The sequence below is a fragment of the Opisthorchis viverrini genome (genome assembly GCF_000715545.1).
Source record: "Opisthorchis viverrini unplaced genomic scaffold opera_v5_28, whole genome shotgun sequence".
NCBI lineage: Eukaryota > Metazoa > Platyhelminthes > Trematoda > Opisthorchiida > Opisthorchiidae > Opisthorchis > Opisthorchis viverrini.
Window position 1 is genome coordinate 550,409 of NW_008751684.1, and position 11,112 is coordinate 561,520.

The following is an 11,112-nucleotide window of genomic DNA, read 5'->3' on the forward strand; positions in this document are numbered from 1 at the left end:
CCAGGTGGGCTGTATAGGTCGGGATATATATATATATATATATATATATATATATATATATATATATATCCCATCAGTTTCCTTGCAAGACATTTTACCAACTTGGGCATTGTCTCCTGGCACCAAAACCAAAGCATCCATCACTAGACTTCTTTGGTTAGCTATGACACAACATTCACCCACTTTAGTTACTCTATATGACTTTTCTAACAAAAAGTCGCGCGTGCACTTCACTGTGTGCTAACAGTCTACGTGATTTTACGTCACGAAGGAGATCGGATTTTCGGAAGGACATTGTAACTTTTAGTGGTTATCTGTCGTCATCTTCAGCAGCAGGGACATCATGTTACTATTTCTGTTTGTATGGTTTGTAATCAGAAGAAGAAAAATACACAGGATAGATGTGTAGTTCAAAACTATCATAAACGCCTGAGGTAAGTACAACTGGCATTCAGCTAGGCAACCTTAATGGAAGCTTCAGCTGTTTAAAGGAATACCCGTGATTGTCAACTTAACCTTTCAACACTGGCCGTTTTACAGCCTGTTCAAAATTCATCGTCATCATTTCTAGTCGAGTTTCTCTTTGACAACTTAGCAGTTCACACCGACTCACCTTGACACTCGCTATGAATTCGGTGCACGCTATTTCAAAAATTATATCAGTATAACACATGTATGCGACTGTTCAGGCCAACAAATTGAACGATAAATCATTTTAGTGCACGAGAGAACAGTCAATCGAACGATCGGTAATCGTAAATGATGCATCTTCTAGCTACTTTCCGTAGTATCAACAAGATTCGTCATCATGTGATCACGCATGTCTCTCCAGTCAAACTGTCTGGTTATTCATTCCTTCACCGGGCTCCTCACTCTAATTAGAACGATCCTGGCGTTTTTATAGAAAAGTCACCCTACCACACGCTTATGAAGCCGGAATAGGTGATCTCAAAGTGAAAATAAGCTATTTGCACAGGCCATACTAGTTCACCATAATCTTTCGAAAGTTGCCATCTGTGTTATGTGACCCGTCGGTTTGAATCTCTAAATTTCATTCCCCCAATCCTCAGTCCCTTCAGAAAGGCTGTTCGTATTAGCCCTATCATCGGGACCACTACATTGTGGTTTCAACGCCTCCGTATGCTAACGAAACCTTTCCATGTAATTTCTCCCTTTATCTTATGTATCTCATAACAGGAACGCGCAGACGGGTCTTCTGTCGTCTCGTACCAAGTCTCACTACCTGGAACATACCACTGCTCAATCAAATTCAACGATGTGCATATTCCATACTCTCCGTTCGCCATTCAGATAGCTGACTCTGGCCGCACTGGACGTGTAGCGTCTTATGCGGTTCCTTCGCAGGTTTCAGGTCTTCAAGAGACTGCACCGGTCGGATCGGAAGAATTTCCCTCCCAGGTTTGCACGTTTTGCGTACAGTTTGATTACCTCGTTATCCGCTCCCAAACCGTTTGAGAAATTAGGCTTTTTTATCCTGAGTAACATGTTTCGATCTCACAAGATGTACGTAACCTAAACAATCTTGTGCTCAGGTCCAAAGTACAGGCGATCTTGATACCGTGTCGATCGCCACGTTCCTGTCCACCGGATACACAATTGAGCTGTTAAGTATGACTAACCCTATGCACAGTAGTGGTGCGTTTCAGAGAGTTTCGGGTTCTCTGTGTGCGTTCTTGTGTGTGGTAGGTTATTTGTAGTAAAAGTTGGAATGCGATGAGCTCGTTTTTTATTACCCTGGACTACAACACGTGTGTCGTTAACACTGACCTCGTGTCTCCTGTGGCACATTGTTGGTGACGTAACAGTGGCTGATATTAGTGCAGATGGGTTAACAGCCTCTCCCCTTTTTTACATATGCCTGACGGTTATTTTTGTGTACGGCAAAGTAGTTCAGCCTTTTCACTTGATGGAAGAGGGACCTTGAACCCATTAATTTTAACACACATATTGACTGCGGATGCACTACTTCGTTTGACCTCTGAAACCGAAGCAACCTAAGTTATCCGACCGTATTGACTATTAGTGTCTAGTTTGCACAAAAGTGCAGAAGTCGGTGTTTGAGGTAGGCGCTAATCTTGATCGGTTTTTTTTTACTCAACAGTTCTTATGCTTTGCACTGTTTTTGCTTGATGCAACAAAGTTCTGATGTGGCGTGAATAGAATAAATCTAGGCGTGCAGAAAGTACGAGTGTGAAATGAATTGTCGTTAGTTCAGAACGGTTTACTCGAATGTGCATCGTAAGCCCACATGTCCCGACCTCAATGCCAAAGTTTTTCCAATGATTTCTTGAGATACTAAATTACCAATTTGTTATTCTCTGAACACAGTGAGTCGTGTTCGAACATTTTGGGGTTGCTTCTAAGTGAGCCCACAAAATGCAACTCATCGCTTCTTCTCAATGGAATTCCCGAAGACTAGATATTCCTCATCTTTAGAAATCAAACTTGAGAAATTCCATTGAATTATTTGTGTTCGGGTTTTGAGTTTGTGTATGCGTTTACCGGTCTGAAAGTATTGTTGGTTTTACTTCTCTTACTGCGACTATGATTCGAGGGGAGGATGAGTAAGGTATTATCAACTTTGTTTGTCCTGTAGATCGGTCGACCAGTTGCGTTCACCGTACACCACCAGTTAGTTGGTGGACAGGTTTTACGTGCTCGGGTCCAAGCTCCATCCGGACTCATTGAGGAAGCTGGTATACAGCAGGTTGATCGAGATCAGTTCGTGGTTCGCTTCGTGCCCATGGAGAGTGGTCCTCACTTTGTCTATGTGCATATCGTCCCGGTTGAAATGAATGACATGAATGTCGAATTGGGACCGGGATCACCTTATCCACCGTTGGAGGGTTCACCTTTCAGACTCGTTATTAGCCACCAACCGGCTGATCCTTCCATGGTGCACGCGAATGGTGAAGGACTACGTCGCGGTAGAGTCGGTTAGTTATGTTTCGCCTTGATATGCTTGTAATTTAAAGTACTGCTCTATTCTCTTCTTCCAAGCTGTTTCTGCGTGTATCCTAGCTAGTCCTTATCCATACATATGAGTTGATATTGTGAAGATTGTCCTATCGCTCCAAATTTTGCCAATCTGCTAACTTTGGTGAAAATGTTAAACACTTGAGGGCCTAACGTTCGATATTCATGAGTGACGTGGCATTGTGCCATTACCTGCGCAGCACCGAAATCCAAATCACTGTAAATTATCATGAAGTTCCTCAGATCGCACTAAGCTTCACCTAAGATTATGCCACTTCACAAGAATTCTGTGCACTAATGGTTTTGCAGTGGCGGCTAAACTGAATTCAATTCCGCTTCCAGGAGAGAAGAACACATTCTTTGTGCATACTGCAAACGCCGGAAGTGGTGTTTTAAACGTCACCGTCGATGGCCCAAGCAAGGTCACTCTAACTACGCAAGAACAAGATGAGGGTTACTCGTTTTCTTACGTGCCAACAGCTCCAGGTTCCTATGAAATCAGCATCAAGTATGGAGGCAACCACCATATTAACGGCTCTCCCTTCAAGGTATGCCTAAGCCTCATTCTGTCTGTTTATCCCTGTGTTCCGTCATTCTTTTCCTTTCATTTTGTTCATGCACTAATCCCTCTATTCGTAAATCATAATTTTCCGTACGTGCTCAAGTATCCAGCACCACCTATCCTATGCATGCGTCATCATCATGAGCAGCTGTACAAACCGAGTACTTGCTGGATAATGGTTGTAGCTGTCACATTTTCGCTCAGTGATGATTTGGGGTGGTGGGATAGATAGATGCGTATTGGTGGCGATAGCTGATATTAACTGATGCGTCAATGCAACGGTGTCAGTGGACTTTCAGTTGGGGAAATTGTGAGAGGAGTTATACATTGAAAGCAACAGCTTGGATGCAGGTGCGCTACTGAGGGCGCGATGGGGCCATGTCCGACAGTGTCTCTAACCACTGATGTGTCACATGTCGGGGTCCCCATCAATGGGGACAACAATGACCAGTGTAGCTAAGTTTGTTGGAAATGGCTTTCTTTGCTGTCAAGTCATTGCTTGACCTCCCATGACTCGATTCTACCTTCTGCATGGTTTTGCCGGAAGAGCCCTTTGAGTAAGTCGGTCGACTGGCGTACGGAGCACGTGGCCAAGCCAGAACAACCCGTGAAGAGTGGTTAGGTCATCTATCGTGGGTGGTTTATTTCTTCCGTGAANATGGTTTTGCCGGAAGAGCCCTTTGAGTAAGTCGGTCGACTGGCGTACGGAGCACGTGGCCAAGCCAACGTAACCTGTGGGATGTGATCAGTTCATCTATCGTCGATGAGTTATCTCTTCCGATAACCATTCGGCGTACTTCAGCAGTACTTATCCGGTGTTGCCATCAGACTCGGGTAATGCTCCAAAGACATAAACGCTCAAACAGTGAAATTCTTTTGATGCCCTCAGCGCGCAGCTTCCATGCAATCCAAGGAGAGGCGCTCGAGTTTGTGGACCCTTTTGGGTATCTCGAAAGCTACGTTAGTTCCGATTGTAGTGTGACAGATAGGGACATTGCGCGCATCTCTTAGATTCAGGTTGTGTTTGGTTATTTGAGACACTTATGGCAGCAAAGTCGCATATCCTCAAGTCTTACGGGAAGTGTGTATCAGACTAAACGACGGAATATTCTGTTGTATGACTGCGAGACTTAGCCTCTGCGAGCAACACACCTGAGACGTTTTCAGATCTTCGACCACCGTTGCCTCAGAAGCACGTCTTGTGTAGACTGGTGTCGGTGAATTAATAATGGGATTAGAAAGCGAGTGCTCGGTTGTGCCATGGGGTCTCCCGTCGAAAAATGTGTCCAGCTGCGGTGACTGGGCCACGTAGCACCCATGCCGAACCATCGTTTGCCGAAAAGGGAGTTTTTCATGCCAACTTCAGAGTGGCACAGGCAGAGGGGTGTTCAACCCTTGACATGACAGAGGAGTATGAAAGAGATTGCGAAAAGTCGGTGCTGTCGCTTCCAGGATGGGGTCCGCGTTATCCACATTTACCTGGTTAGAGACGCTGCAAGCTACGGCTGCCAGTCGATATCATTCTTGTAGTCATTTTCTATCAAGATTGCTTGAACGAGTCCCAGAAGCTGTAGGTGACTCGAAATGATTGTGGTAAGCTAGCACTGTGTCTATTCCGTAACCACTCATTCTTTTCCCGACACAATGTCTTTCACTTAATTTATCGCTGTACGGCAGCGAAGCATCAATGTTGAAATTCGATGTTATGCTATCCATGATGATGATGATGACCTGTTCCACGGCTACCTCCGTAGTGGTAGTTCATCGCATAGGTGAAGTCACTCAGTCAGTTGCAAATTACTGCTCATTCTACACACAAATGCATCCACTCCCGTACTCCTTAGCAAAACACAGGATCGATAAAGAATGAATATTATCATTCACCTACTCGCTTTGTCACTTGTCGTGCACACCACGGAATGAGTGTCACTTGTCTCTATTCCGTCTACCTGACTCGCTTGCGATACCCACGCCGTAGCCGGGTAACCGATAGAGAATAAAATGTGCTGTTCGTCTCCGCATGCGTGCACCAACACACATGACACAGTTCGCTAACCCGCATAGCAGCTGAAATTCGGATACACCCACAAGATCATTGTGTTCGCCACCAACCTGCACACAGGATAATTCGCAACTGTAGCCAAACCATTAGACACTTATGTTGGGACCTATCTGACGTCCAAGTGTGGTCTGCATTATACCTCACTTTCCACTGTATATGTGGTAGTATTGGGTATCAACCCATTTTGTTACTTCACCGTAGGTCAAACGCAACCCCCACTTGGAAATTTTCCGTACGCATGATATACTACGGATAATCAACTTATTTTCACAGGAGCGTAACTGTGCTGTTTAGGTAACTCAGTATTCAATGGTACTCATTATAAATTGCATACCCTTCTATATTTTAATTTTTTATCACTGACCACCACTTCTGAAACGCTGGTTTTCTCTGCGAATTTCACAGTCTAACAGATTTATTTAGCCCATAACCAGTTCTTTATTGGTTTGTTCCTGCAGCTGCAAGCTGAGCTTGATATGGATTCTCTCAGTGAACCCTGGGAGTATTAGTACAGTTTATCTTAAATCTGCTTCCATGGCTAATTGTCATCAAGTGTTGTTTTCCTCCGGCTAATGGAGAGACGCACTTTAATTGTACAAACTTAGTTTGTCGGAACGAATTTGCAAGTCATGGATTATTTTATTTACCTTGTGCATCTGTGATTGGATCACACATTACGTTGTACATCTTGCGCTGTGTTTTACACAACTGGAAACCGTATCACAAGTGGCTAGTCACTATCTTTCATCATTCCTCAGTTAGGGCGAATATATCAGAGCGAGAAGGCTGCTCCCAAGCTAGACGTATGTTTTATTTTCGTCTGGGCTCCGCTCAGTACAGCTATCCCTGAGCACGAATGTAACCGATGTTTAATTCGTCTAAGTATTTTTCAGAACCGGATGGTTTGGTTCAGATTTCTGCATCACATGGATGTCCCCGGGGTCATTAGTTCAAATTATCGTCTGTCTTCAGTTGTACAATCGATTGTTGCTGTATGTATTTGCATCCGTCGTTTGCCTTCACAGTTGCTCTGCATATCAATATCAACTCACACAAGCGGAATTCTCAGGGCTTTTGAGTCGCGTTTTGGAAGGCAACATACTGGCTCAACATCCAGGGCCCTCGATGAGTACCATTCAAAGGGAAGTTAGAAGGGATAGTAAACGTGCAGGTACTCTTGTGTGATGGTTATACGTAACCGCTTCGAAAAGCATCTGCCAACTCACTTTTTACTGCTTCATCGAACCAGCCGGTGGCGAGTTGAAATCACATAGTAGTAAATAGTCATCCGCATTACAGTAAAGTTACCAGAATGCATTCTTGTCTTAGCCTCTAGAAGTTATTACAGCTGTTTGAAATTAACGTGTTCACTGTTTCGCCTATTTTTTTAACGTATATCTTCCATATTTGCATATTATGTATTTGTTTCTACATAGGCTGAGATCACTGGTTCTATTAGGAGTCCAACTGTGCTGAATAGTCGTGTGGCTGACCGGACGTCGAACGTCGTCCTTGAAACCATAGAGAAAAGTATAGTAGACTACCAGGCGTCACGTGTGTCCCAAAACCTGAGAGACAATCAAGCCGACCGTGTTCGCTGTGAAGGCATGGGACTGAAACGAGCCGACATTCAGGGTGTCAACTACTTCACTGTGGATGCTAGCGATGCAGGTAGGTGGTGAACGCAATGCCTTCTAATGTAAGTTACGGAACAGTCACTCCGAATACGGGAATCATTAGGTTTGGCGGAAAATCAGGCTTTGCTGTTCCACTAGCCAAACGGTATTGAAACTCACTGCGGCGTACGTGGTTAACTCAGTCGAATGGGAACGTAAAGTGAAATTCTCATAAATCTGGAGATTCATATTTGATTTGGTCTGTCTAATTGCATTCAATCTCCACGAAGTGAGTGTCTCGGTTCTTGGAGTGATTGAATGCACGTAGCGCTCACTTTACTGCCCCACTCTTTTGTTGCAGGCTCTCATATACTTAACTCGTTAACCTGAACCGTGAGTTAAAGTGCCAACGGGTGTTACATGTGTTGCCCTCCTTGGATGCATTCGTTCTTATCTTCAAACGCTGGCATTTTTGCTCTGCAGTGGCAAATTTTTCGCCGTACACAGCTCCTTTATTTACAAGATGAGCAGTTTTCTATGATTTGCTTAGCTTTTTTAACCTAGGCTGGACCGGATACTGTACACTGGACCTATTTGACTGAGGATGAGTCAACGCACTCTTGCCTTCGTAACTTATAGAAAAGTAAAAGGAAAGCGCATTCACAGCTGATTAATCGTTGTGTGATGACCACCCCATCCGTTAAATTTGATACGGTATTTCGCAGGAGTATCATTCTTGTCTTTTCGATCCTTTTTCTGACCCACTGGAATGCGCGTACGCAGCATTGTTATGCGCGGCTTGCTACCGAGCACCTGCATAATTCTAGCCTAACCACAATGAACTCTCTATTGTTGATTTGAGTCAGTTCACTTCTGGGTTGCATTTTATATAATGTGAGTTGCGAATTGTGAGCAGCCCTGGTAACATTAGACTGACATAATTAGAACTCAGTTCTGACGTTGATTCCGTCTCAACTAAGAAATAAAGGCAATAGTTGGTTAGTTTGTCAACCGAACTCCAAGATTCCATCGGTGTTGGTGATGGCTGTGTAAGAACTTCTTTTCCCTTCCTCTTTTTTGAATGCCCTTGGTGAAATTGTGAGCACTAGATGGTGCGGATAACCTGAAAGCAAGTCAGCTCACCGAACGTAGGTCGGTCTTCGTCATTAGATTTGCTCGACATACTCTGCAGCGGCTAGGATGCAATTCATAAAGGGAAACGGATGGATGAAGTTGAACGTAACTGAATCGGCCAATTTTCCAATCAGACTTTACTGGCGCGGAACCATCTTTTCTGTACCTATGATAGTGGATACCCTCATGGTATATGAAGCATGATCAAGAATAAATGGACCATGTCAACTTCATTGTTACTTGCAAACTCTGCTTTTCTGTTCCTGTAATCAGCGCTAACGACGCCAAAGTGGCCATGGATGTCAATTTTTTGACATATTTTAGAACTACTGATAGTGAACCATTTGGAAGCCTTCCAGGATCATTTTGCCAGCTTGAACTAGCGGTAGTCTTGATGTAAGGTCAAGTGACCTGCCATGGACAAACAAGCTCCATGAGACGCCAAAGAGCTTTTTTCATGGGCGGGATGACCAACAAAATAAGATCACGAGCTACTGTTTTAACCGGTTTCTATTTGAAGGGCACCTTCAACTTGAATGCCGACGCCCCTCCCGAGAGAGCACGTATTGTTTCAGAAATCAAGGTGTTCAGAATTTCTCAGCTTTTTCAAAGGAGTTTAATATCATGAGTATGCTTTGTGTTGTTATGAGTTTAGACACCAAGCCACCGATATTGATAAAGTCTACCTCGTTTCTGGCGAGGATGTAAGATCACTGACCATCAGCTGCCTAATTTTATCCGAAAAAAAAACAGTAAGGGGAAAACCTGCCCATAACCCCCTAAGATCGTGATCGCTGATGTGTCACGCGCATCGAATATCAAAGAATCTTTGGTTTTATTGAAGTAACTATCCATAGAGATATCCTATATGAAAACACTGTGTGGGACTTAGATTTGTCCGAGGAGCTCAAATGTCATGACTAGAAGCTCATTTGCGCCGACAGGTGTACCAGTGTGTGGGAACACCGAAATTAGCTGAGGTAAATAGTCAAAGTTCAAGGCAGGCATGAATCGGTTGTCTGTCCAACGGTATTCTGTTGTTGCTTTCATTGCAAAATCAATAAGAAGACCTGCTGTGGTCGACGTGCCATCATGAGTGAGTTTACGCTGCGGTATGTTGAATTCAGTACACAGTCCTCAGTCCTTATCATAAAAGAAAAATTGTGCAAGCCGTACTCTGCCTGTAACTCACTGTAATAATAATGACTATTTTCACCGTAACTGTCCATCTACGCTGCTGTGTGAAACTACTCCTGGTCACTATATCTCATACAAGGAACACCGCCGTTAATCAGTTTGCTATCCAAGGTTATCCGTTTTCACTCACGCTACGAATACACCTCTATGTCCCTGTTCCTAATGCCACAATCTTGTGAATACTGATGCATTGCTAGAGTCAGAAAGTTCTGTTATCTTATATTTGTCCCGCATTGTATTTCTTAGGATATATACTTAGTTTGATATGTGAAGCCAAATCTCATCTAAGATTTTTTGCGTTACAGGCACTGAAATTCTGCTAGTGGGTATTTGCGGCCCAACTCGTCCGTTTGAAGAAGTCAAAGTCAACCACCTTGGCAATAATCGCTATTCCGTATCTTACCGTGTGAATGAGAAAGGTCGACATTGGTTGCTTGTCAAATGGGGTGACCATCACGTTCCCGGCAGTCCTTTTACAGTAGATGTGCCTTAGGCGCATTCGAAGTTTACCTCCTCTTCAGTTACTCCTCTATTACTTGATGAAACCAGGTCGCACAATGTGCGCCGATCATTCATTTCGCAGTCCAACACCCCCGAACCGTTACTGGCGTTTACTGACAGAGCCGTTTCGTTTACCGATTTTCGTTCCTTCCTCTGCAGCTCCAACGCTGCATTTCATCAGTGCCTTTTCAGGTGTACAACAGTGCCCCGCCAATTCGATCTACTGCTTTAAATTATCTTGTTTGTACGTGCAACTTTTCCATTTCTCCAACTTATTTACTGGAGACTTGCTCATTACAGCATCGCCTGATTTTCTCCGTTGAGTCGTTTTTTGAATATCCAACTACCTTTTTCTCCGCAGACCCGTTGCCGCAATGCCTTCTTGCAGCCTGTGCTTTCTGAGTAGGAAGCCCGCCTTCAGTTTTTTTGGCCACTGTATTCTAGAATGCAATTCAATTTTCTCAGTGCTTTCTACTTTCGCGCCACTACTGGTAACGATTCCTAGTAGACAGAAAATCGGCTCTTTTCTAGTGTATCAAAGTTTGCCTCCTAATGGTTAATCCTTGCGTCTGTCAGACACACGTTATCATTTATTCTAAAGGATTCCTTTATCATGTTGTATGAAATACAAGCCGCACTATTTAAACGTACATTCATCAGGCTTATCTCGGAGTGGCCAAGTTGCAGCTCAGTTGCGAGATTTGGGATTGCGCCCCGTCGCTTCCTACTATGTTGGGGAAATTTTCAAGCCACTTAGAGAAGCTCAACCCTGGGCAACCTTTAAACTCTCGTTTCCGATCTAACACTCATTATATTCATAGCTGCTTTGATGTTTCAACCCCACTCCTTAATTTTTTTGTGTCCGACTCGTTCTGTGCTCTCGGGATTTCGCACATGCACAGAAACGCACCATATCCATGGCTTGACCATTGATTCGTTCTGCACATAAAACTCAAATTTGATGCCGGAGAACGTTCGACGTCATCGATAAAAATAAGCATGGGTCATGGAACCCAGCTGAATCTCTCGCTTGTGTTGGTTTG

General features: G+C 43.9%; 1 protein-coding gene across 1 annotated transcript in view; it reads left to right on the forward strand.

Moving 5' to 3' along the window:
* T265_02321 (hypothetical protein) overlaps nucleotides 1-10,714 on the forward strand; it is a gene marked incomplete at both ends in the record, with an annotated part of 104,419 nt that extends 93,705 nt beyond the window's left edge. Inside the window, 5 exons of the mRNA XM_009166535.1 lie at nucleotides 1,198-1,419; nucleotides 2,618-2,957; nucleotides 3,340-3,545; nucleotides 7,058-7,292; nucleotides 9,874-10,714. Coding sequence (XP_009164799.1) covers nucleotides 1,198-1,419; nucleotides 2,618-2,957; nucleotides 3,340-3,545; nucleotides 7,058-7,292; nucleotides 9,874-10,061 — 1,191 coding nt within the window. The remainder of the gene's footprint in view (nucleotides 1-1,197; nucleotides 1,420-2,617; nucleotides 2,958-3,339; nucleotides 3,546-7,057; nucleotides 7,293-9,873) is intronic.
* Nucleotides 10,715-11,112: the final 398 nt, after the last annotated feature.